Raw genomic sequence first — 25,865 nt, forward strand, 5'->3', positions numbered from 1 at the left:
CAAGATAGCCCTTTGGCCCCACCAATGTTCAATACTCCATCAGCGAGTATTTCCAGGGGTCTCATCATGGCAGTCATGGACATGTGCCCCAGGGCGATGATGCACCAACAAGCTCTGTTCTTAAGACGCAACACGGCCTTCCAGGTCTCACTTGATGTACTGGGAGACCCAGCGGAAGCCCTCACCATAACCCATCCTCTTCACCTGCAACCACATTGCAAATTGTCTAAATGCATATCCATGCTTAAATACGTTCCCCTCGAAACATATGCTTGCAAAACCAGGCAACCAAGGATGAATCCGTACCAAATCAGGATGAAGACATAACTTACCACACTGCACATGAAGATCTCGATGGGCCGCAGGCTATTCTCCGTGACTGGAACCTTGCCCTTGCCAGTTGTGTAGTTCATCAAGCCCAGGTTCAGGCGCAGCTCATCCTCGCTGGCAGCCTGCACAATGCGGATGTCCAAATGGGCACTTTGCCTTCCAGCACTATCCAGCATCACAGGGCTGAGAGCACAGCACAGCTGATGCCCCTGGTCTTATTGCACTGCTAGGAACTGAAAGAGCCCGAATAATGCATGTTTGTACACATCCACATTTGACCTCTCAGAGGCCCTACAACAGCTGACAGTTGATTGCGCTTCAAATGAAATTCTGCATGATCAGAGCAAGATTGCCACAAGCCAATCACACCAGAGACGCTCAAAAAACCAAAGAGGATCACCTGAGGGATGTCGATTTTGTTGCCCAGGATGAGGACAGGCACGGCGGCCAGCGCCTCGTCACTCAGCAGAGCATCCAGCTCCTTTTTGGACTCCAAGAAGCGCTCCCTGTCCACCGCATCCACCAGGAACACCAGCGCATCCACCTGCGCAAGATGAAGTTAGTTTAGAGCAATCTGCACATCAAAGTTCACCTGGCATGGGAAGATGGCAGAGGCGAGGGCGCAAGAAATGCACCTTGGCGTAATAGTCCTTCCACACCCGTCTGGCAATCTCGTGGCCGCCCAGGTCAAAGGCCTTGAAATTGATCCCCTGCATCTGGAGCTCCTGTTGTGCACAAGAAATGCTTCAGGCCAAAATTGGTATTTGTCTGTCGGGCACGGCAGCAGAGGATTAAGCACTTGATGAGAGGTGTCACCTCCGAAGTAGGGTATTGAGTTGGTTGATGCTGTGCCAAACGGTCGTCCTTCAGCATGTGCATCAGCGTTGTTTTGCCAGCATTGTCGAGGCCCTGGGTCAAAATGGGAAATTCTATGTGTTACTGCAATTGAAGTTTACCACATCTTTACAAGTTCGAAGCAGACAGCAAAGTGCGGATCCAGGGCTCACCAAGAAGAGAATCTTGGCATTCTTATTGTACAGTCCCAGCCAATTGAGCGTGCCATAAAACCTGCGATGAAAGTTGAACACAATAGTGATGGAGCAAAGGGCACAGTGATGATCACTACAATGCAGGCAGCACGACAAATAACACCTACCAATTCACAAGAAACATCTTGACCGTATCGTCTGCGGTGAGCTCAGACGCACAAAAAGAGGATTACTCAGCAAGTGCGCCAAGACGCCCCTTGAAACGTTGCAGTAGGGTCTTATTTTCGGTGGCGCTTTTATGCAAGATCAAGAACTGATCGAGGGTGGGCGTGATCTTTTCCGCCCTGTACTACTGCTGGTGGCACCGCAGTGGTGGTATGGACTTCGCCTTAAACTTCTAGGCGCTCCTGCTTCCACAGTCTCCAGAGGTGTGACCTCCCAACTGCTGCATCCCCTCTTGCAGATGGTTGGTCCTAATTTAGGACTCCTAAATGCATGCATGTGCAAGATAGGAATAGAAGGCGATTCAGAGCAAGCAGGATGCAGGATTCAATCTTATCATCATCAATTGCCATGCAAGTGTGGTTTGGGACCTGTGCAGGGTCCTGGGTACAGTAGTGCAGTACCCCGGGGCCCGGCCGAGTTGCCGTCACTGACATCAATTTCATGATGTAATTTTCATCCCAAACAAGCTGTACAGGTGCAAGTTGTATCTGCAATATCAGCAGCGGCACAGCAATTTTCTGACAGAGTCAGAGGCTCTTACATGTGGTATTCCTGCCATCCCAAGAGGGGTCAAATGTTCTACAAGACAAAAAGAAAGCAGACAAAAACTAGGCACGCACTGGGGCAGACGTGGGCACCCCACGGCTGAGGCCATCATCCTTCTGAGTGTTCACAAGGTCCTTCACACTCCACACATTATCCTGCGCATCAAAGAGAGTATCAGCAAATCTGCACCATCTTGCACGAACCGGTAACTTGCTACAAATACGACAAGGGACCCACCTTCCAGGAAGCCAACTGCGCACGCAGCTGCTGCCACTGGGCAGCAGTGAACGTTTGGCGAGCGATCTTCGTGACGGTGACAACGCGGCGTAGCTGATCGATGCGCGCTTCAAGCAGCTTGTTGCCACTGGCTCGGATTACAAATGCCTCCTCCTGCCCCTCTTCCAGCGCCAGGGACTCCTGCACCATCAAAGCAAACCCAGTGACGTTCCTGCCTGCAGCATTCCTTGTGCCATCTGCTGCACACACCGTGACCTGCGAATATCCAAGGCTATAAAGAGCAGAACCTCCAGGTAGCATGGGAATGCCAGCTCACCCTGATGGCAGCGAAGGTGAGCACGTCTGACTGCGAGGCCAGAGAGAGGAGTGCCAGTATGCGTCCCTTCGCCAGCAGATCCTCGTAGCTCACTCCAACGCTCTTCAGCACCTCTCCATGCTGCTTGTTGAAGGCCTCCAAACCCTGCATGTGCATCTACATTCAGGCTCTGAACAACCGATAGGCGCACTCCATACTTGCCACAGCCATTTTATTTGATTGCTTGTGCAGTTCTTGGCCAAAAGCACCCCTTCACCTTGACATCTGAGCTTGTTAGGAGCAATGTCAGCAGCTTGTGGAGGGGCGCATGCTGCTTGTCATTCTCCAGCTGTGTCACCGCCTCAGCTTCCAGGAGGTCAAACTGGAACAGCTCTGGAAACTTGATGAAGTCTGCAACGGCCTCCGCGGCAACATCCTTCACGGCAGCGAGTTCAGCTGCGTTGGCACCCTGCATGTGCCGAGACTCCCTTAGTGCAATTTGCCACCCGTTGGCTGTTGCCCAGTTGCAAGCAGGGGACAAGAGAGACAGTAATGAATGCAATACAGGGAGTGTACCCCGCACCTGGAATGTGGAGAGTGCATGCAGTGTCAGCTTGTAGGCGTCCAATGGGCCAGCCTTCTTCTTCTGCAGGACCAGCAGGATCATTCGTCATGGCACTATCACGGCTCTAAAGTATTCTTGCATTCAGATTCAGGACAAAAAACAGCACGGAGAAGCACCGAATGGGTTGCAGACTCTTCTGCAAGATATGAACACTCACTTTGCTGATCCGAAGGACATCTGCACAGGCAAAGTACAGAGTCCGACGGTCTGCCACATTGAGGCTCCATTTCTTTGCCCAGGACTCCGCATTAGCCTAACCAAGCCACACAAATTTGAGGTCCTGTCAAAAACATCAAGGGCGCTCTGGAAACAAGCATCATTTCTTTGTCAAAATACAGAGGTGCACATCTCTTTGCAGGCATCCCCACCTTCACAACTGGCGCCAGCAGCCCAGCCAGACCGGCTTTCTTGGCATAGCCGAGTGTCTCCAGCAGTATGGTGTACTGCACCTTTGCATCAGGCACGGCATTGAACAGGTCTGTCAAGCATGAGAGCCGCTTCTCCGCGTGCCTGTCAACCTGACACCAGAGCATGTCAAGCCACCGGCTTATCTCATTTCCCATGAGGACCATTGCACACCATTTCTCACGCTTGCACCAGTGAGCATGTTGACTTTGGATACCTCTGCCGTGAAGGCTGCTGTCACTTTCGCAGCTGCAGCTGCCCACTCGCCCTCTGGCACCCGCGGCACAGTGAGAACAACAATGTCCAAACAGCAGTCCAGGGCCGCTGTGAGACAGACACATAAGAAAGGCTTGTTACATAAATGATCATCGCATAAAGTGTTCCCAGTCCATGTAGTGACATCAAGAAACGAATCAATTAGCGGGTTGCAGAGCACCTTTGTCAGGAACTTTGTCAAAAATGAGGGTGAGCTGTGAAACGAATTGCTCCAACAGCTTTGAGTAGTCCCCTGAGGCTAGCAGTGCCTCGCATTCTGTGCTGAACTTAGTTCCAGGTGTGTCTGCAAGCGCTGTGTAAGTCTGCAGCAAGAGCAATCCAACATCAGTAATAAAGTAGTTTGCCACTATATTGACGTAATCCAACCAACAATGTAACATGAAATCTAGCAATCATCATCAAGCAATTTTATGATAGAAAGCCTCCGTCACACGAGGAGTTCAGATCACAGAACAAAATCACTCAGCAACATCTAAGCTGAAGCACTTGACAGGCTCTTCCGCACTAGCTGTGGTGGCTAAAAATCCCATCAGTTGCACCATCATTTCACAGATTGTCCATCGGATCAGAGACAGTGGTGACGATTTGCACAAGATGGGTGCTGACGGCTGACCTGCCCTTCGGACAACAGGTCCCCGATATAGCGAGCTACCGCCAAGAAACTGTCCTCCTCTGAGGTCTCGATCAGATGCGAAGCCATGCTTACATTTGATTCCTCGTCACAAAGAGAATGGGGCTTTCTTTAGCTGCACGCTTCATCGCCACCGCCAAGCCCGCACACCGCCAGAATGCCCGTACCGATGTCGACATGATGTGGCATGGATAGATCTCGGTTTGCGCAAGTATCTGGGGAGACGACACTTTTGCAAATTGTTTCATTGCATGTAAATAATTATTGGCCTCAAGGTGTCTATTCGAGGGAAGCAGACTGCACTGCGAAAGAAGACAACCCCCTGCCAAACGCTAGAACAAAATTTTCACAGTAACTTGTGATAGGGCCTTGATAAAGCCACGAATCGTGCATATTCAATCCAACAGACACCATCATGGAGATCCGATGCACAAGTGCCCTATCTCACAGGCTGTCTTCTGGCCAGATCAGACTCCAACAACGGGGCCTCTGGAAGCAATCATCTGGAAGAAAACGATGCTCATTGCTGCAAGTAAGGGCTGTCTCAGACGAGAACACAGACAAGCCTGACGAAGCGCTGTCAGAGGAAGCAAGACTGGAGGCGTTGGAACGCGGAGTGAGGCGCAAGCAAGGTGGGAAGGGCTTGCTTAAATTGATGTTGCAGGTGATCAGTATTGCTTGTCCTCTGCAAAATCAGAGCAAATTTAATGCTTAAGGTGACACGTAAAGTCAGAGAGAACATTGGGCACATGCTGCCTTTGACAGGAGCTCGAACGGTGAACGCACAGATCCGACGGGTGGAATCATCCAGAAGTGCAGCCCAATCCGAGCGTGGCATGGCCCCTTGGAAGGAAGGAGAGCTGTTTCCAGAGGGCTGGGAGGACATGCCAGTCACGCAAAAGATTGCAGAGCTATACACTGGCAAGCGGGGCGTGCTGTTCTGGGCTGGCAAGATCACCTATGCACTCACCTTTGCAGTCATGGCAGGCTGGGTGATTTTCCGGTTCATCCTTCCGCAGCTGGGTGTGCTGGAGCTGCAAAATGGATTGGACTCGCCGCCAAACATGGGCTGATCCTGTCTGTTACTTGAATGCGACATCCCAGCCTGTGTCATGCTGCAGAATCATTGGTCTCACCCTGAGGGAAGACTGTTGCGGTATGCCAACACTTATCATAAGAATTTGCAACATGGGTTGCCCTGTCATGTGCTTGCCACTTCTTCACGCAGCATTTTACAGATAGCTCAAGACAATTGAGTTCAATTCATATTACGGGTCTCAAAGTGTCAGATCGGGTCACGAACATCATGTATGTCGAGGAACCTGTACAGTATGCCAAGGGGCCGGGTATGATACAGGTAGGACCAGAGTCCTGATGAAGGCCATACACCTTGCCTCAGACTAGGAGCCTGGCCATATTGCAGCAGGGCCTGTCCGACCCTAACCAGTGTGGGTTGAACGCTGTTCAATAGCATCAGGATGTCACACGGCATAAGGTAGGGGCAGGGCGCGGGCTGACAAGCTATGGGCAACTGGATTTCAGCCGCCGTTGAGCGCCCACGCAGTCTTGGCAATTTTGGACTAATAATTGAGAGTCTGGAGTAGATCGCATCAGGTTTTAAGCATAGGCTTGCCACTCGAGTCAAGCGGCCAGGGTTTGCCATCGACATCCACCTGCATCTTATTCCATCAACAGCAACAATCCTCAGTCTCTCATCAGGATACTGAAGTTCTTGGTGTGCATTCCGAATTTCCAACGTTTCAACACACTGTGTTGTCAACCAGGGCCCTTGGGAGAACAGGCAATCCAGGATTGAGAGTTGTTGCTGCACGCTGGCATCTTAGAGCGTTCTGCGCTCTGGCATCCTGTTCCTAGCAGGCTGCCCAGGCACTCGGATGTGCAGTGACAAAGATTGCAGCAAAGCCGCCCTTGCCGGAGAGCTGAGCATTGTCTGCTGCAGGTCGCGCGGCATGGCCTCATACACTGCTCCCAGCCCCCTCCGCAGCGCAGCAACCCGCGCGATCGCCTGTCATATTTAATCACAAAGCTCAGAGCGCCCTTTCTGTCTATATAAACCAAACCTAATTAACACAACATGACGACATATATCAGCACCTCCCATTGTCCATTCACTTCCAGCCAGCTATAAAAAATCTACTCAAAGCAGTCTTGGCTTATACTCTACATTACCCTAGGGAATCCACTAGGGTGTATGCGCCGTGCCTGGGCAGGAGCCTTGGGCAGGCGGGCAGCTGCTGTGGCAGCTTCCAGGGTGCGTTCCAGCTCGAAGAAGGCCTCCACGATCTGCACCTCATCCATGCCCCTCAGGTCTGCGCCCTCTCCGCGCACGGCCGCCGCTGTGGCCCACTCGGCCGCTTGCCACCCCCATGCCGCGCCACGCTGCCGCTCAAACCAGGCGCTGAAATTGGGCGACTCCAAGAACCTCCGGTAGAATCCCACCAAGGCCGCCTGTAATCCCACATGGACGCACATCTCAGATACACAGGCCAACTCATGGCAGGCGAGCATGTAGCAACTGTTTGAAAGGCAAAGCATTGCCGCTGACGTTGAGAGGAAGAATCAGTTCGGTTAGAGGCGGCCGCACCTGGTTTGCAAAGCGCTCCAGGAGGATGGGAGGGAAAATGGTGCGGCTGAGCCCTTCGAGGAAGTCGGTGTGGCTGAAGGGGGGAAGGTGGGGCGGGCCCTGGACGGGAACCGGCCCGTTGCCGGGGGGTGGGGGCATCGGCTGCCAGAACGCCGCGAACGGCGCCAGAAACGCGCACGTGAGCTCCCCAAAGTGCTGCCGCAAGGCCGCCGAGTTGGCCGCTGCCAGGCGCGAAGTGCGGCCCGGCGGGTCCCGGGAGGTGGGCCTCAAAAGCCTGTGCAATGCGCAATAAGCTTGTGAGAGCCGCACTTGTAGAAGGCTAGCAAAGCACAGCAGTCATGAGCTCCTTTTGAGCTGACAGACGCTACAAAGTGAAATGCTCAAATCGAAAAAACAAAGGCTGTGGTGACAGTTGGGTGACTCACCGCTCCAAGAGGGATCTGTCAGGACGCGTGAGGGGCTTGTACGTGTGCCACAATGCCTGCACGTGCTCTGACAGCAGCACCTGAGCGCCTGCAGAGCGCTTGCGCACAGCAATGTTCAGCCGCTGAAGCCGTGAGGCTCCCTGTCTGGGCGCGGCGGTGCCACTTGTGTCAGGTGCAGAAGCCCCAGCGCTCCCGTTGGCCGCTGCTGCCTGCCCGTTCATGTTGGAAGGCCGGGTGCCGGTGGACAGCACATTCGGCCAGGTGGGCAACGCCTGCATGCAAGTACAAAATTTGGCCATTGAGTCTGGTACACACAGAGAAATCTGCTTCAAACGTTGTCATATTGGCAAAGACATCGCTGCACAGTAATTACGATGTCTTTTGCTGCAGGAGCACAAGCAGCAAAGAGCAGTAGATTGGGCTGCACCTTCAGGAAGAAGAGGTTTGTGACCCCCAGCAGGCGTGGCAGCGAGTTGGCGTTTGTGGGCAGCTGCTGGGAGGCAAGCTGCGCAAAAGCCGGGTCATGTATTGTGAAATACGGTCTGAAGTCTGCTGAGTAGGGCAGCGGGGTTATGAGCGCTATGAGGGCCGCCACAGCCGCCGAGCACACACCTGCGCAGCAATACACCTTGTCACATGACCGGCATGCAGCCGCACGTCCTTTAAAAACAGCGCTGAATATTAGACCGGTTTTGCAGTAAACACTGATCACCAAGCGCCCACCTGGCGATGGGGCGAGGACCAGCAGGGGCTGTGCCAGGATCATGAGCTCCCACAGCACCCAGGCGCGCTCCACCACCTCCTTCAGCGTCGACCAGACATCCGCCTGCACAGCACACAGCTTCAAAAACCAGGCACCAAATATCAGGGGTGGAGGTCAGCTCTGATGGACAGGCCAGCATGAAAATCTCACCCTCCATCGTGCTCTGCTTCTAGCCAGTAATCAGCTTATGCAGCATGTTGCGAGAGAGCACCAATGCAAGACATTGCTGCAGGCAAGGTGCCGGTAGTCAGGGACTGTGCTCGCTATCCTTGCGTTCTGTGCAGCTACAGTCAATGCTGAAGCACGTGAGATGCTGAGGGGGTGCAAACCTCGAAGAACGTGCCCTGGATAGTGTCGCAGCCGTTGGCCTGCCGCACCACAGGCAGCGGCGCGAAGGGGTGCTCCAGCTGCACGGCCGTGGCTGCGTCGGAGGGAGGCAACACCGCGGGCAGCGTGGCGGACGCCGGCACCTGAGCTGGCAGAGTCATGGCACCGACCATCACCATGCCCCGCAGCCCCGGTGACGGGGGCTCCCACGCCTGCACCTCCTGGTACACCTGCTCCAGCAGCGCAATTATGTTTGCCAGTGCCTCAGATCATCTTGATGAGAGACTTTCTGCAGATGGTCGGGCGGGTGCAATAAATATCAGTGAAAGGGCCAGCTGTCGCCATGGCACAGTTATCCTATTACCCTGCACGCGATGTGCCAGATGTCCTGGAGTATACTTTAGGCTGAATTCATAATGTGCTGCACAGCTTAACCCACCTCTTGCAAGGCGGCCTTGCCTCGATTGAAGTACAGGGGTCCGGCATGCTGAGAAAGAGGTGTCAGCACAGCTGAGTATGGCTGTGAGGACAGCACCACCACCGATTTCTGTTCGCCTCCCCTCTTCAGACGCTCATCTGATCGCTGCCGGCAGAATACAAACCTACAAGAGGAAATGATCTCAGCGTTGGAGACTTGGTGGCTTCTTTATCCAACGCATTCCATTTTCTGCTGTCTGTGGATGGATTGAGAACCCACCCATACAAGAAGTCAGCAGCATCATACTGGCTGCCCTGCTGGTCCTCTGCAGGCCCCTTAGATGGGCTGCTTTTGCTCCCTGACTGCTCACTCTCACTGCCGCCCCGCCTTCTAATTCGGAAAAAGAATGTGCTGCAGTGGCAGGACATAATCAGAAGACACCCCTTTGTAGATCGGCGTTACAGCATATGAAATTATGAGCTTGATCTGACAAGGATACCCATCCATACCTGTCTCTCACACTGCTTCTCGAGTGCAACTCCATGGACATCGAGTCCTGCAGCGGCAACACAGAGAAGATTGGCATGGATCGGGCATGCATCAAATGCTGAACATAAGAACGGCGCTGAAGTTCCTGGAACAATACTGGGTTGCTCACTCCCAGTCTGAGAGCATGGCCATATTGCTATAAGTCAATAAAGCTTTCTGTGCGCACCCAGATCAACATCAAAAAAATGATCAGCACGTACCGGGAAAGAATGGAATGCGATGTCATTCGCCTCGTCCTCCGAAATGGCATTCTGGGGGAAGCAGTCTTCCATTTTCTGTCCTTCATCAATATCAAACACCACCGAGCAAACACCCAGGATCCACGCATTCTTGGAATCATCGCTGCGTCCGTTCATTTCTTGGTATTCGCTGTGCACAAATGGCATTCATTCAACATCAATTGATGTCTCGAAGCCTGTCCAACAGCTATCCATTTGAAAGCCAAGTGCCAGATTAGGTCCCTGCATGCTCCATCAGGTGGCAACTTTCATGCTTGTTGAGCAATGCTTTGATTTATCTGTCCGCAGACGCTTTACAAAGAGCATTACCAATCATAAAGGGTTCTTTCGCCAGGGGATTTTCAAGCCAAAAAAAGGATATCAGCAGCAGCTCTCCAATTGGCAAGATGCCGTGGCACTGCCGCAGCGGCTCATGATGCTGCAGTACTGACACTAGTGACATGATTCTTGACACATACAGATGTCCACAAGCACAATTCACAAGCATGCTGCGTCACAAATGTCGGATCTGCATTCATCTGCTGCTCACTTACTTGCCAGTGGCCATCATTATCATATGATGCATCATCGTTGCACAGGGCACGCCATGTGTGCACAGCTTGTCCTCGAGGAGTTCCACAATATGCCAGAAGCTACCATGTCTAGCGAGTTCTCACTGACAGTGTGTTGACATCAACATGCACCATACTGGGGTTCGGCAGACTGCATCCGACTCTGTCGGTCATGTGCATGTTTCTGAGAACAATTCATTCATAGCACCACTGGTGCATGGCATCCGTGTTGTGTGGTACTGCGCAACCAGAAGCACTGCTGGCATACAGTCAGCTTATGCCCAATTTGGCATGCCAGACCTGCCTCTGAAAAGCATTTGCAGTGGCTAACGGATTCTCCTCTGGTAGTAAGTGCTTCTGAAGCGCGTCCTCCATCTTCACCTTGTTTGCCCCTGAGTGCTGGTGGACGAGGTCGCCTGCACCATGCATGCGGTCATGTCTGAGCTTTGTCGCTCACCTTGCTTGACAATACATGCAAGATCTTGCGTAAACATAAATTTGCGAACACAGCACACACAGTGCTTTGACAGAAGCACCAACAACACAAGCAACATTGGACAGGCAACCAGGAGGCACACCTTGCCGCCAGAACGTGAATGTGGGTGTGTTGGGAGTGTTGAGCCGGTTTTCAAACAAGTGTTTTGTATATTCATTCTCATTGCCAAAGAATTTCAGGAATATTGTGTTCACGTATTGCGCCGCAAACTTCTGCAGGAAAGTCACGGATCACACCTTCAGTAACTTGCCTTCAAGTTGAGGAGATTCACTCAGCATGTCCCTGTAAATTGCCAGTTGAAAACAACAATGAATATGACAGATCACTGGTGGTCGGGAAGAAAAGCACCTGGTAGGCCCGTTCAAAGCCTTTGCATGGCCGGCACCAAGTCACAGAGGCTTCCAGAACTATCAACCGCTCAGCATGTTCTCTGATCACGAAGTCAAACTCTCCCTCGCTTGTTATGAATGTGACCTCCCCTTTTTTGGCCTGTCCAAGTCAGTATGGATGTCGTCAGTATCACTGCAGCTGCCAACGATGCCTTGACTCACAATGCACACATCAGCGGAGATCAACGGGGCGGCCTGTACCTCGGGTCTGGACACAAGGCCATCAGGGGACTTTCCCATCTGCAGAAAGGCCAGGATCTCGCGCAAGTCCAGCAGGTCCGCCCGAAACATCTCAAGAAACTGGGGGAAGTCAATCTTGCCTGGCCTGGCCAGTTGTAGCTGCTTCTCTATGTCAGCCAGCCTCTCAGCATCTAGCGGCTGACCCAGCTTTGCAAACAAGCCGCTCAGTGACTCCACAGAGATGTCGGAGCCACCTGCTGCTTGCCAGGCGCGTTCATACTGCTCAAGCTTGCCGTCGAGCAGTGCGCCTCCAGCGACCTGCAATGCTGTCCGCTGGCGTCATTACAAGGAGGGGCCAGCAGCTGTATATACCGAGCCAACAGAGCTGTGCACATTCTGCAAGACTCCCTTGCAATGATCCGCACCAGTGCCTGAAACTCGTTGAATGAGATGTCTCCGCTCGAATCCCAGTCATACTTATTCAGCCACTTGGAGACATCCTCATCTGTCAGCCAATCCTGCAGTAGGGGTACTGTCGTTAGAAGCAGAGCCCTTCACCTAGCTCACTTTGAAAAGGCATCAGCAGAACACAGCCCTCTCACCGCATGCTTTGTGACCTTTTGAAGTCCTCGATCAGTGCTCTGGAGCAAATTCTTGAGCTCAAGCTTGTCAATTACCCCGTCACTGCAGCAAACCTCACTTTGGTTCAGACCAGATATGAGCAAAGTGCACGCGCATAGGCATTGACAATACTCGATCGTGGTCTCACCCGTTGAGGTCAGCTTTCCTAAAAAGGTCTTTCAGTTGGCTGACGCTATCCTCGTTGCCCTCAATGGAGGACTCTACATCGACTGAAGCCTCGTCTCCAGAAGGAAATTCCGCCCTTTGTGATCCCTCGGAACGTGTGATCAGTGACAGATGATTACGTTCTCGAAAGATGGGTCTGTTCAGAGTCGATTGTCTTCCAGTATTGAGCAGCTTCCTTGTGTGATCAGATGCAAGGGAGATTGGTAGCTTTGCGTTCGCACGGGCATTGGCCAGAAAGCGCATTTGAATGTTCTATCGAACATAAGATTACAAAAATACCCACCTTACTGAAGTAGAAATAATTTGGTCGGGACAAATGGGGAGCCAGGGGTGGAAGCTGTAGGGAAGTTGATGGGCTTGCCCAGCATGCAGCACACGAAACTGCTGGAACCACCAATGAATGCAACTGTCTAGTGCAACTGTCTCAATAATTTTCAAGAGTTCCCCTTCCCTGGAGCTCTAAAAGACAGGGACATTGGGGTAGCACACCGCATTTAACTTTCCATTAGTATTCTTCAGCTGCAATTCCCGGAGTCGGCCGCGGGCCGCATCACTGCTCATTGGCAGTGATTGTGCGGCAGGAGCAAAGGCTGTGAGGTCAATATGATCCTGCCAGAGGATAGAACACACATTGCAGCTGGGCCCTGCAGGACCTCAGTTGCTCTGAGCAGGTCCAACCTTGAAGCCGCGCAACCAGCATGATCCCTGTAATGACCCAGAGTACTGCAGTACAATTGGTGCATAACTGCCAACGTGCCCCTCACTTCTGTGTGGCAGGGGCAGCTGTGCTGCCCATGAACTTCTGCACCTCCTCGACTGCCTTTTGCGCTTCCTCTTCCGTCATGCTCTTGAACTTGTTGGCCTCTGGAATGTCCAACCCCCTTTGGACTGCGGGGCGCGCCTCAATCTTCTCAAACCAGGCCTTGAGATGGGGCTTGTCATCCAAAGAGACTCCTGTGCGCACACCACCAAGATCAGGATGATTTTGAGCCACTGCGCAGTCTATTGCACTGGGCATTTGCCAGAGTAGGGCAGCAAGGAACAGGACCTTGAAAGGCGGTGCAGCTGTCGAGGCAGCTACGTTGCTCACCTGACCATGTGTGGATGAAGACCCAGGTGAAGTTGGCGATGTCAGCAATGGTGTACTGGTCAGCAGCCAGCCACTCATGATCTTTCAGATGGTCGTCAAGGACCTGCAGAAAATCAGACCAGGTTGAGGGGTCACTGGACACCTTCTCAGGCAAGCCTCCCATATTGCTTCAAGCCGGGACGGGCGTGAAAGTGCATCCCACCTGGTAGAGCCTGTTTGTCTCGTTCACGTAGCGATTGATGCCGTACTCGATCTTGACAGGCGCATACCGGAGGAAGTGATTGGCTTGGCCCTGCATTGGGCCCAGTCCGCCCTGCAGCAAGGCAAATCAAGGAATCACAAATTGAGAGCATTACAAATTTTGTGCCTAACAAGCACAAGACAGAGTCAAGTCAGCACTGCTGTCAAGGATGGAGAAAATTACCATCTGAAACATGAGCCAGGACATGACTTCGGCCTGCTTGCTGGGATCCTTTGGGAAAAGCTTTCCTTCTGGATCGCGCGACGCCAGCCACCACATGATGGCCCCACTCTCAAAGATGGGCAGGTCACCGCAGGTATGATCCACAAGGGCGGGAATCCTGAAGGCAGCAGTCCATCTCAAGAAGTGCAGAAGCCCTAATAACGACTGCACCTTTTACAGTGAGAGGGCAAGAATATCACCTTCCGTTGGGATTGATCTTCAGAAACCAGTCCTGCTTTTGCTCATTGTCAGAAAGACTGATCTTCTTCACATCGTAAGAGCTTCCCAGCTCCTCCAGTGTGATCGATGGCTTCCATCCGTTTGGCGTTCCTGACGTTGAAGGGTCGTCAGCATACATTAAGATGGTGGTGATCTTCATCTCAACGGAAAACAATGTAAGTAAATTGCAAAGATGATCACACGTCATCAGATCCGAAGGGTGATTTTACCTGCAGTCAGGAGGGTGTAGCTTTTCCTTGGACCCGCATCGGCCATGTCGAAGATCTTCGCTTCCCTGCGAAAAGGCTCACCTGAGATTGCATCGAGATAATGCGAGGATCGACTCAAAAGCCATGAACAGATGCCTTCATTTTCATCACCACAGGGCATTAGGTCCGAAACTCGTGGAAAGCTCACCTTCCCTTGGCACGAATCGCACCACAACGTTTCTGAGATGTTTTCCACTTGCAGAGATATTTTCTTACCAAAAGATGCTGTATGCTGTACCCGATGTTCATGATCAGGACCCAAAACTTGTATTACGACATTTGAAAGAGTTCTGTGTACGGGCTCATCACGTACTTTACGGGAATCTCCTCTGCCGCTGCCGCTGCCGCTGCCAAACTTCATTCCCTTCAGGTTTTCAGAATTCAGATGTGTATGGATGCATGAGAGGAAGGCGTGAAATTGTGTGATTAAATTGTCTCGCAAAGTCAGCCAGCCCTATGGCGATTTGAAGGACTGCTGGCGGTGTTGCTGGCAGCCTTTTCATGTACACTCTCCATGGGGAAGCCACCCTGCTGATAAGACGCAGCATAAACTCAATAAATTTCCTAGATAGATCGAATAGAAAATGCTCTGCTCGGAAAACGACGTTATGTATGGCATTACCAGCAGCCGCCAAGGGCATTGCTGTGGGCATCGATCTGGGAACGACCAATTCTGTCATCGCGGTGAGTGCTGATCCTTCATGAGTATATATCGAAGATGACGCGATTCTAGTTTTCACCACATGATGAAGTAATTGAAAACCCCAAGCTTTGCAGGTCATGGAGGGCACTTCGCCTGTTGTCATACCGGTGACTCCTCAGGGGAATGTTCTGCCATCAGTCGTGTCATTCGCGGAAGAGGACGAGGTGGTAGTTGGGTGGACCGCCAAAAGGTGCTGCCATTTTTTATCCCTCAATGAAGTTGACGTGCACTCTGGTTGTCACAAAATACTACTTCAAGTTATTCGGCTTCTTACTGGTGCGCATGATGACAGGCGGGCAACTTCATGTCCCAAGGACACATTTGCGTCGGTCAAGCGCTTGATTGGGAGGAGGCTTGACGAGGCAAAGGACCAGGCTAAAATGGTAGGCATGCACGGTGCACTGCATAGCCTGAACCGGCATTTGCACAATTGGAAAAGGGCACTTCTGGCAGTAAATGGACTCCAGGTCAGCATTCAGAAGTATTTTTGAAGTCCCCAACCAGTGGGCAATGTGGCAGGCAGGTGCCTTACAGAGTGGGCAGGGATGAAGAGGGCAACGTGCAGCTCTTATGTGATTTTGTGGAAGGCGGTGTCCTCTACCCTGAAGAGGTGTCAGCCTACGTTCTGGCCGAGCTTCTGTCAGCTGCAGAAGCTATCACAGAGACCTCGATCAAGAAGGCTGTGATATCGGTAAGGTGACACATGTGCTCTTAAAATCTCGTTCAATGTGACAGCTGCTTAGTGCTGTAAGGCTTGCTTGTTGATGTCACTGGATCACTGGAAGAGAGAAATCATAGCTTTAAATTTTCTGCAGGTCCCCGCTTATTTTGGGGAGGAGCAGCGAGAGGCGACCATCCAGGCAGGTCGCCTTGCCGGACTCGACACAGTCAAACTTATCAGGTGTGCTGACTTCCAGCGAAATACTTTGCAACATCTTGGTCCATAAATTACCTCAAAATCACGTTTTGAACGTCATGGTGTGGCCACTTATGCAGGGAGCCTGTCGCTGCAGCGCTGGCATATGGAATCAAGGCCGTGGAGGATGAAGTGATACTTGTGCTTGATCTTGGCGGTGGCACCTTTGATGTGTCCATTCTGGAGGTTGGGGGCGGCACCATCGAAGTCCTGTCCACTGGCGGCGATGCTCTTCTGGGTATGCCCCCTTCCTTATGGTGGGCAGTCGCCACTCAACCTACCAAGACTGATGTCAAAATGCCGGGGGTCACAGCAGGGTCTACGAAGTAGAAATGGTGCTAGGACTTCGTTGTTGAGGTTACTTGTGTGATCTCCTGCAGGTGGCGACGACTTTGACAATGTGATCGTGGATTGGCTGGCTAAGACATATTTCAGCACTGTCGACTGGAAGCACCCAAGCATCTTATCAAACTTGAAGGGCGTGGCCGAATTCGCCAAAGTAAGTTGCGCACTCACTTATTGCTCTCTGTTCTGCAGGATCTCACCCTGCATGGCTAAAGTTCTGTTTGCATAGAGGAAGAGAGTCACTCAGCACTGGGTGTCTTGCTTGCAGATCAAGCTGTCAGAGGCAGCACGCGTGTCCCTGCGGTTGCCTGTGGGAGGCGAGGAGGGCGAAGGGGTTAAGGTAGTGCTGACAAGGCAGCAGCTGGAGAAGATGAGCGCACCATTATTCAAGCGCATGGGCAAAGCCGTCGACGAGGCTTGCTGGCAGGTGCGCTGCAATGCAGCAGATCACGGTGGTTTAGGCAGGGACATCTTCCTGTGTAATGAGTCTGTCGTCCTTCATGGCCATGTGAATGATGAGTTATATGGTCTTCTTTCGTCAGATGGCACCTAGATATGCTGGCATGCTGACAACATTCGCAATTTCTGACACATGGCCAATGAGAGTCTTTTGCTTGCACTGAAGAATCCCTTGTGAAATTCCTCTAGCATCTACCGAGCGCATGCTGTGAATGATGAAAAACAAATGTGCTTTCCTGAGCTGCCTTCAAGCAAAGGCAATGTGCGGATACTTTTCAAGTCATCCTTGCCCTGACACAGCATGCAGGAGTATCCCATGATCATTTGTCGAGTTGCAGTCCGGCCACAATGGCGTGCTCTACCATCGTAGTAATTGCTTGGTGTCCACAGTAGCAAATTGTGTTTTTGCAGGCAGGCGTGGATCTGGGCACAGTCATCGAGGAGCATGCAGCATCGCAGAGAAAGCGCAAGAAGAAGGGCAGGAGGGAGGTAGGCCAGGGTGTGGAAGTGAGGCCAAAACGGCGGGCGCCCATCACCCAAGTATTAATGGTGGGGGGCGCGACTCGAATGCCAGCCTTCCAGCACTTTGTGAAGAACATGACCGGCCTTCAGCCCAGGGGCACAACTGTTGATCCCGATGAGGTGGGCTTATTCTGCATCCTGTGCTGTTTGGTTGCAAGTGTCCAGAGGAAAGCAATTTCCAGCACAACCCATTCCCTTAGCTTCTTCTCGAACAGACATCAATCAGACATTTGATGGGGTTTCAACGGTTGTCAATGAGTCTGTCTTGTGCGGCAGGCGGTTGCACTGGGAGCAGCGATTCAGGCAGGGCTGTATGATGGCAGCGTTTCCGGCCTGATGGTCATGGACATCTGGCAGGCATCCCTCCTCAGAGCGCTTGCTACAAAGAGGCTGAAGGACGACAGAGAGGCCGCTCAAGACTTGTTAGGCGAAGAGGCATCAGAGGAATTTGCTGTTAGTGCTGAGGATGATGAGGATCCTGAATTTGATGATGTTCCAGAAGACATTACATGAACGCCCAACTAAGTGTGCGGCAGATCGGTTTTCGAAACGAGCCAGTATTTGACAGATTTCCTTGCCAGCATGTCACTGAACAGACTCATGAACTCATCAGCTTCAAGCTGAGTAGAACTTCCATTTTAAGTTTGTAAATTAAACGCTCAGTCAAACTATTCAATCAGATTTCATCTTGATAATGTAGTGTATAATTGACAGCAGGCGCCCCTATCAACACCCCGCACTTGGGAGTGCGTGTGCAGCGTACAAGTATTCATCAAGTATCACCAAAGACGCATTGGTCCGTTCTGGACATCTGACAGCAGGGTGTGATCGAGAAGTCATGCACATGCCAAATCAGGCAGAATATTACTGAATCATCTGGTGCGATGGACCATCTTGCGGCCGCGCACAAAGTCGAGGTCGCCCTGCTGGGTGAGGTAGTGCAGCGCGCGTCCGATGAGCATCTCCGACATGCCGCAGCGCACCAGCTCGTCCTTGAGCTTGCGCTCGCTCACCGTGCTGCCGATCGCGATGCGCCGCTTTATCTGCGCCTCCACCGCGTGCAGCTCCGCCCTCTGCTCCTCCGTGAACGCCTGCGCCCCAACAGGTCACCAAGCCTTACTAACGAGTAAGCGCCCTTAGACATCGTGCAGCATTCTGCACAGCACCGGCTCATCCCGACATGTCAGGAAACGGAGCAGGCCTGACTTCTGACAGTGTGCAGGGGTAGCCATGAGGGGTGTTTCAAAGCCCGAGCATTGGAAGGTAAAAGGTGAGCCATTTGCCATGACCCAAGGGTAGGTATAAAGAACAGTAGTAACAAAAGGGTGCATGGGGCCTGAAGGGGGAGCTGCTGCTTACAACGGCCTCCATGACGCCCGACTTGACGGCGTCCATGGTGGACACGGTGAAGAGGTCCAGAGCGCGGCGCACATGGGCCTCCGTCGCGACTGGCTGCAGCTGCATGCGCGCGAACGACTCCGCTATGCGCACCACGGCCTCCAGCTGCCGCACCGTGATGGGCACCACCGGCGCGTCGCTCTCGTTCTGTCGCGCCGCCGCTCGGCCCTGCGAGCCACACCGCCCACCTCACACACCTGCCCCTCTAGCTCTTCGACAATACCGCTGACATGCTTCCTCACGAAGTGTTCTTGGTGATGGTCCAAGACAGCACACATGTGGCAATTGTATTGTGGAGAGGGCAAGAGGAAAGAGAGAGGTGGGAGGGAGTACCTGCTCGCGCAGCTCAACGTACTGGGACACGAGGGAGTCGGCGGCGGGCTGGGAGAGGCGCGGGGAGACCTTGGCGCGGCAGAACTCGAGGTAGCGCTTGAAGAAGGCCTCCTCCCTCTCCTCGTCCTCCTGCCCCTCGTTGCGCTGCGTCGCCGCCCGGTGCACCTCCAGCACGTGCCTGCCACCATAGTGCAGTCAGACCTCAGGGCCCCTGTTGGTTTTTGTGCACGTACAAGATGAGTATGACGATTTGCAGTTCTCCAAAATTTATCAGCAGGAGACAGTCATGCACAAGAGGTACAGGAAGGTTTTGGCGCGCACTTGGCGATCTCACGGTCCCTGTCGGCATTGCGCTCGTCCTTGACGATGAAGATGAGATCGAAGCGGGACAGGATGGTCGTCTGCAGCTCGATGTTCTCCCCGGCCGACTTCATGTCATCGTACCTGCACCATCACACACCCAAACTGTTAGCATTTAACAACCCATGAGAATTGCATGATTCTTTCAACCAAGACACAGCAGCCTGTCCATGCAGGCGCCTTGCATGCCCAGCATGAATACAACCAGAGTATCTCGTGCCGAGCTACACGAGAGCATGGGCAGCGGTGAAGCATGCGCGCCTGCCGGAGGGGGGGTTGGCGGCGGCGAGGACCGAGGTGCGGGACTTGAGCATGGTGGTGATGCCTGCCTTGGCGATGGAGATGGTCTGCTGCTCCATGGCCTCGTGGATGGCCACGCGGTCCTCCGGCCGCATCTTGTCAAACTCGTCTATGCACACCACGCCGTTGTCCGCCAGCACCATCGCACCTCCCTGCACCACCCACCGAGATCTTTGAGCGCTGTGCCACAGTAAGCCTCCACGCCAGTGCCCCATTTCAGGGCCACAAAGAAGATGTTATCACCAGGCCAACACTTGTAGGTCTTAGGAATGCTCTCTGGCCTTCTGCTGGCCACATGTGCCAGGCACTGCTTGTCTGGCGCCTTGCAATTTCTACTGTCTTGTCAGTGGCAGCATGCAACTGGTGGTAGTGAGGAAGCAGGAGCAGTGCTGAGGGGTGAAAGGCAGGGGCAGAGGGCGGACCTCCAGGTAAAACTCGCCATGGCTGTCCCTGATGACGCTGGCGGTGAGACCGGCGGCCGAGGAGCCCTTGCCAGAGGTGTACACGGCGATGGGGGCCGTCTTGGAGGCAAACTTGAGGAACTGCGACTTGGCCGTGGAAGGATCTCCAAGCAACAGAACATTGATGTCACCGCGCCTCCATGTGCCGTCCGGCAATTGCTGCAAGCAGGAAGTTCAGTTTCAGTGAATCCCTTGCGCCTCTCATTCCTTAATACAGGCAATGAAGCAGGGACATGCGCCGTAGGAGCAGCCTGTGACAGCATGGAGGTTTCATTCTCCCCAGAATGAGAATCCAGCAGAGAGAAGTTGCAAACCTTGCGCGAGCCGCCGAAGAGCAGGCAGGCGACTGCCTCCTTGATCCTGTCAGCGCCGAAGATCTGGGGAGCGATGCGCTTGGGGATGAGGTCCAGCACATTCGGCCGCGCCGCAAATTCCCTGAACTCGGCTTCCTCCTGCGCCCTGAATCCCCCGCAGACACAGGATGACACTTTGCTTTGCACAGAGCAGAGATGGGCCCGGGTAACAAGTGCAATATGGGGTCAAGTTCGAGAGTGAGGCAAAGGCCGAGGATGGACCACACACGTGAAGGTGGGTGTGCTGTGAGCGCCCTCCACCTCCTCTTCAATGCCCACAACTCGCAGATATGGCATCTGGATCGCTTGCGACCCACCTGTCTCCCTCTTGTCCTTGCCACCTTGCTGCATCAACCCAACAGCACAGGCCGTCGTTCAAAGAGCACAGCGAGCCTGAAGATGCCTTTCAGGGCACAAGCCATACAGTCACTCTCAGCAATGCCCTGTCCGCAGATTTGTACGACAGACGGGGCTTGTCAGGCTGTACCTGGAAGGTGCTGTAGATGCCCACGGCTGTGACTCTGGTGCCGGGAGCGATGGTTCCCACCATGCACCTGTCCACTGCCAGCAAGATACTGCGCGGCAGCTCTCCTGTCGGCACATCCTCTGGACGCTCCTGCTCCAGGCATGGGGCACTGGGTCAGCAATTGCCAATGGCAAAAGCCAGGCCTTGAGTTCAGGAGCCAGTTATCACTAGAAGGTGTCAACGAGGGACTGCAATTGCAGGGTGGAGATGCAACCCACCTGGAGCTTCAGAGTCTGCAGGTCAGAGAACTTGCTCTTGTGGGGCAGGATCACAAAGGACTCCTGGCCACAGTTGTTTGCGCCGAATTCATTCTCAGCGCCTCCATCGCAGTACCGGGGTATCTGGGCGCCTGCCAGCCCCGGCTTGCAGGCGATCACCTTGGTGTTCTTGCACTTCTGGCAGATGATGGTGACGTGAGTGGCCTTGTGCTGCGCCCACATATATCTTTTGTCAGCAATGTTTCCAGTGCTTGACAATGATATCAGCTACCCTTTCAATTGCAGTCTGTCTGGGCATATTAAAACACCTCACCTTGGGTCTGGAAGAAGCTGTGACAATACCCGGGATCCTCACAAGCCGTGAGACGTGCTCAGACTGCAGCCACACAACAGTATGTTGTCAGCGCAGGAATGGAGTGCACTTTTGCATGAGCTTCAAATTTATGGATGTTCCACATCAAGATCGCCAAATGTCATTTATACTCACTGTGAGCTCTCGAATGGAGCTTGGGCCGAACTGTCTGCTGCTGTAAAGGAGCACTTGGAGATCTGGAAGGTCTATCTCAGCATCATCTCCATCCTGGTTGTGGGCCTGCTTCCGCCGCAGGTTGCTGGCCGCCTCTTCCAGCTGCACATCATGGAGGTGCTTGTGTGAGCTGATGTGCTTAATCCACTCTGCAAGCCAACTTTGGGTTGGATTGCAGACTGATGCAGCAGCAGGATGTAGCTCTGGGAGATCTTGATATATACATTTGAGCTGTGGGGTGAGTCGCACCAATGGCAGGCTCTCTGATGGATTTTCCTCCACGTATCTTGCGAGATCGTCGTTGTAGCTGAGGATGTCAGCAACATCCACCTTGAGCTGGTCACCGCTGATCCCTTCCCTGCCAAAAATGAGGGATACCTTCTCAGGCACATTGCAGTTGTCCTTTCGTCAGGGGAGTACCAAGGTAGTTGCAAATATGTACTTTAAAAACAAAACAAAACTAACGGATATGACTAGCAACAAGATTATGTGACAAATTGTTAGTGATGATGCTGCCATCCAACGGTGCTCTCACCCTACTGTGGCATCCAGGCCTCGATTTCTGTCTTCTTGGCTGATCTGAAAGAAGTCCTTTGTCTTTCTGCGCAGCAAATCCTCAAAATACAATCGTGCCTGTCCCCGTGTGATGCCTTGAGGCTGCTCGTAGTCATCAAATGCTTGTCCAAAGTCGTTGTAGAAGACCTGTTCCTCTGCACATCACACCAGAAAAATCTCGTGTTGACATGAAAATAGCCAATCGCAAAGAACTGCGCAATATTTAACCGGTGAAGAGAATGTAAAGTTGCACATTATTTGTCTGCCACACGGAGCTCTCGAGCGTACCGTCGAAGCCTGCCATCTTTGCACTTGCTTATAAATACCGCACAGACGTTTCAGGCCTGCTGCAATCTGCAAATAATGCAACACAGATGGGGAGGGCTGCTTTGCAAACTCATCCAGCCTCTCTTGGCGCCTTTTGTTCGAAACCTGTCGAAGGGCAGGCCACAAAAAGTGAGTCATCAGCCACGTGCTGACTTGCTCTCACGATCACGATCTTGGCGTTGGACGCACACTCTTTGCGCGACGCCAGATCGGGACGCAATCGGCGTTCCTCAGTGTTGAAAGGATTTTGAGACGCAACGTTTACGCGTTTGGACGAGGGCAATCATCCGTTTGACGTGTTCTGATGAGGGCTGTACTGCCGTAGAACGGAAAGCAGGATAAAAATGCACTGTCTTGGAATAGTGCTGCTGTTTCTGGCAGCACTGTTTAGTGCATCGCACGCCAATGTCGTCCTGATGGTGAGCTAAGGGGTTGCACAAAATACATTGTAGATGCATAGCTAAACGCCACTGTAGCTGCTTTAAATTTACATCGTGCAAGATCTGCTACATCTGAGATTTTCTGATGGTTGATCACCGTTACCTGAAGGACTCACCGTAGCTCGTGTCCACAGACTGGGAATTACACTTTCGATCCTCTTCCTGATATGCCAGCAGATTTTGGACCGAGAGTCCCGCTTGACGGGGTTGAGGGAGTCCTTGTGGTGCGTGGATAATTAATCGATCTTCTGATGTGCTTAACAGTGTTGCAAGCATCTAATTGTTCAGGACATCCTGATTGGGCTGAAGACACCTTGGTGCTTCAGGTTGCGGAACCTGAGGACGCATGCACCAATGTCAGTGTACCTGTGCTCGACGGCAAGCCATGGATTGCCCTGATAGTGCGCTCGGAAAGAGCTAGAAAAGATTGCAGCTTTGATATCAAGGTAAGCTGCTGGTTGACATTACGGGAGTCCATGTTCCCCACGTTGAAGAAGGTTTTGTGCCGGCAAGGTTTGACTTGCATTGCATCATGCAGGTCCAACATGCTCAGGATGTTGGCGCTGTTGCTGCAATTGTGTATGATGATGTGTACGAGGCGCTGATCATCATGTCGAAGCCCAGAGATCACCAGGACCCGGGCATCCCTGCGGTCTTTGTGGCGCAGAAGACCGGCATTATGATGAAGAAGCTCATGTCCCCGGGTACCACCGTTGTGCGCATCACACCGGTGCGGCGCCAAGCTCATCCTCCCTTTATACTTCCCCAATGCCACTTTCTCGATTCAATTACAGAATTGCGGTATATGAACACCTCTTACTTCTCTCTGCCAAAGCAACTTCAGCCTATATTGCTGACTGTGTAATGTGGCTGCCTGGCAGATTGCAGATGCTGTGTGGATGTCCATGCTTCTCAGCGCCTTTGCTGGCGTCTTGGCAGTGACAGTGGTGGTAGCCACATTTTATTTCATCAGGTGTGCCCTCTCATCTCTGCTGGCAGGAGCTGCGCCTCCAGTCCCTTTGCTGTTGCGTGTTGGCAGCTTCCAAACAGCCAGGAGCCATTTTACGACTGGCTGGTGTGGGGTGCACTGCAGTGGGAGGCGGCACAGGATACGGAACATGCCCGGCCGCCTGGGGTACAGCCTGCTGCGGGGAGGGGATGAGGGCATGACGCCTGCAGAGCTGCGCACACTGCCCATCGTCATACATGAGCGACACCACCACCATCATTCCCACGACTACTCCCACGAGCTTGTGGTGAGCGTCCAATTGCTCCTCCACTTGTAAATCCCGTCTTGTGAGGCCCCGAAAGGTGGAGTTTTTGTGGTCCAATTGCGAAAGGCAGCCAGCGTGTGAGGACGTTTGATGGGCTGTGCAGGACCTGGAGGCTGGCATCCCGAGCTCAAACTCCTCGAGCGAGGCCAGCAGCCCCAGAGGGCCCAAGGGCGGTGGAACGCTGAAAACTTGCGCCGTGTGCATTGAGGACTACAGGTGCGCGTCATATCCCTTGCGATGCAAATTGTTGGCCGAAGCATCCTTGGTAGCGATGCTGCAACCGTGGGAACCTCAGCGTCTGTGTGCATGTTGATGCAGGGATGGTGAGAAGCTGCGCGTGCTGCCCTGCAAGCACCGCTTCCACCTGGAGTGCATCGACCAGTGGCTGTCTGCGCGCAAGCCGCTGTGCCCCATCTGCAAGTGGGACGCGCTGCAGCCCTTCACACCCCTAAACGCCGAAGAGGAAGAGGGAGCTGCTGAGCCGCCCGCCACCACTTCCGCCTTCTCCTTCTCCACCAGGAGGTCGGCCACGCTGTCCACTGATGTTCCCAAGTCCCCTCTTCAGGAGAGGTTGCCGAGGTCACTGTGGCATGCAAACGATATGTGTCTCAGGCTTTTTCTAGCTCTCTGGGAGGTCATGCATGGTTGCAATCATCGAGGGAGTGACACAGGCTGTCGCTGGCCAGGTGGCGATGGGCTTGGAGCCGGCCGCGCGCCATTGCAGCGGCAGGCAACCATGGCGGCGGTACAGGGACCGACGCAGGCGCGGCTGGCGCGGAGGGCATGGAGCGCGCCAGCAGCAGCAGGGATGCTGGCCTGTCCACCACACCCTCCAACTTCCCTGGCATGCATGCCGTGCGCCGCAGCCAGGACGCTGGGCAGGTCCGGCCTGAAATGCTCTCCCGTTTCTGGTGGATATCCGTACATGCAAAACAGAGTGCACTGAAGGTGTGCGCATGACAGTGCTGTCACTGGTGTGGACAGCGAGCCTTGGTGCTGAACAGGCCGGAGCAGGCAGTGACGTGGCGGGGCAGCAGGCTTCCGGACCAGCTGCGGACGCCCAAACACAGCAACCAACCTGATGAATGTGATGGCACACCAAGTCTTGCAGAGGTTCCCTGTGTGCTGCAGTGAGGTGACTTGCAATGCATGCGTCCCCTTGGGTTTCTTATTGTGATTATGGTACATACCGAAAAGTGTCCTAATGCTGCATGATCGGCCTGTGTAAATGTGTTCAACTAGGAGCGTGTGCAATACACATCTGGGATACATGGGGGCATATTTTGAATGTGGCTTATGCTGCCATGTTGATGACCAATTTTGCGGTGCTGATGACATGAGTCCGTTGGCAACTCGATGGCATTTTGTAGTTTGTGCTTGAAAGAATGCGATGTTGTCTTTAGGCGTCTGGTTCAAATTTCAGTATTCTGTTAGGTGACAAAGTTTTGATGCCACACCATCTTAAGAGCTTCTGCCATGCAAGGAAGACTGTGTCGATGA

At 53.1% G+C, this 25,865-nt stretch overlaps 7 protein-coding genes across 7 annotated transcripts; 3 read left to right on the forward strand and 4 right to left on the reverse strand.

The window, feature by feature from the left end:
• Positions 1–147: 147 nt before the first annotated feature.
• COCSUDRAFT_35140 (sar-type small GTPase) lies at positions 148–1,503 on the reverse strand (the record flags this gene model as incomplete). The annotated part of the gene is made up of 7 exons (XM_005651060.1): positions 148–204; positions 333–452; positions 731–874; positions 966–1,055; positions 1,147–1,239; positions 1,338–1,398; positions 1,487–1,503. 7 exons carry the CDS (start codon positions 1,501–1,503, stop codon positions 148–150), a joined length of 582 nt encoding a protein of 193 aa, XP_005651117.1.
• A 561-nt stretch (positions 1,504–2,064) lies between these two features.
• COCSUDRAFT_52386 (hypothetical protein) lies at positions 2,065–4,665 on the reverse strand. The gene is made up of 10 exons (XM_005651061.1): positions 4,542–4,665; positions 4,089–4,230; positions 3,870–3,976; positions 3,616–3,765; positions 3,405–3,500; positions 3,206–3,268; positions 2,900–3,091; positions 2,644–2,787; positions 2,328–2,507; positions 2,065–2,245 (listed from the first exon to the last, which is right to left on the reverse strand). Exons 1-10 carry the CDS (start codon positions 4,626–4,628, stop codon positions 2,153–2,155), a joined length of 1,254 nt encoding a protein of 417 aa, XP_005651118.1. The 5' UTR covers positions 4,629–4,665; the 3' UTR covers positions 2,065–2,152.
• A 113-nt stretch (positions 4,666–4,778) lies between these two features.
• Positions 4,779–5,895, forward strand: COCSUDRAFT_52387 (hypothetical protein). Its single transcript, XM_005651062.1, has 2 exons — positions 4,779–5,191; positions 5,325–5,895. Exons 1-2 carry the CDS (start codon positions 4,975–4,977, stop codon positions 5,630–5,632), a joined length of 525 nt encoding a protein of 174 aa, XP_005651119.1. The 5' UTR covers positions 4,779–4,974; the 3' UTR covers positions 5,633–5,895.
• A 6,830-nt stretch (positions 5,896–12,725) lies between these two features.
• Positions 12,726–14,559, reverse strand: COCSUDRAFT_52388 (glutathione S-transferase). Its single transcript, XM_005651063.1, has 7 exons — positions 14,498–14,559; positions 14,311–14,375; positions 14,062–14,191; positions 13,823–13,979; positions 13,601–13,711; positions 13,399–13,501; positions 12,726–13,262 (listed from the first exon to the last, which is right to left on the reverse strand). Exons 2-7 carry the CDS (start codon positions 14,354–14,356, stop codon positions 13,069–13,071), a joined length of 741 nt encoding a protein of 246 aa, XP_005651120.1. The 5' UTR covers positions 14,357–14,375; positions 14,498–14,559; the 3' UTR covers positions 12,726–13,068.
• A 570-nt stretch (positions 14,560–15,129) lies between these two features.
• COCSUDRAFT_12173 (heat shock protein 70) lies at positions 15,130–16,298 on the forward strand (the record flags this gene model as incomplete). The annotated part of the gene is made up of 5 exons (XM_005651064.1): positions 15,130–15,242; positions 15,345–15,435; positions 15,576–15,743; positions 15,868–15,953; positions 16,049–16,298. The coding sequence occupies 5 exons, from the start codon at positions 15,130–15,132 to the stop codon at positions 16,296–16,298; spliced, it is 708 nt and encodes a 235-aa protein (XP_005651121.1).
• A 1,868-nt stretch (positions 16,299–18,166) lies between these two features.
• Positions 18,167–22,697, reverse strand: COCSUDRAFT_52389 (MCM-domain-containing protein; the record flags this gene model as incomplete). The annotated part of the gene is made up of 15 exons (XM_005651065.1): positions 22,613–22,697; positions 22,305–22,479; positions 22,019–22,127; positions 21,731–21,871; positions 21,557–21,619; positions 21,244–21,453; positions 20,987–21,115; positions 20,729–20,844; positions 20,461–20,605; positions 20,108–20,305; positions 19,647–19,837; positions 19,347–19,469; positions 19,026–19,203; positions 18,654–18,860; positions 18,167–18,385 (listed from the first exon to the last, which is right to left on the reverse strand). Exons 1-15 carry the CDS (start codon positions 22,626–22,628, stop codon positions 18,167–18,169), a joined length of 2,220 nt encoding a protein of 739 aa, XP_005651122.1. The 5' UTR covers positions 22,629–22,697.
• A 298-nt stretch (positions 22,698–22,995) lies between these two features.
• COCSUDRAFT_39634 (hypothetical protein) lies at positions 22,996–25,499 on the forward strand (the record flags this gene model as incomplete). Its single annotated transcript, XM_005651066.1, has 9 exons — positions 22,996–23,070; positions 23,418–23,537; positions 23,630–23,821; positions 23,973–24,064; positions 24,185–24,347; positions 24,469–24,581; positions 24,684–24,887; positions 25,052–25,247; positions 25,350–25,499. 9 exons carry the CDS (start codon positions 22,996–22,998, stop codon positions 25,497–25,499), a joined length of 1,305 nt encoding a protein of 434 aa, XP_005651123.1.
• Between the last annotated feature and the right edge of the window lie 366 nt (positions 25,500–25,865).

This window comes from Coccomyxa subellipsoidea, assembly GCF_000258705.1.
Source record: "Coccomyxa subellipsoidea C-169, whole genome shotgun sequence".
NCBI lineage: Eukaryota > Viridiplantae > Chlorophyta > Trebouxiophyceae > Coccomyxaceae > Coccomyxa > Coccomyxa subellipsoidea.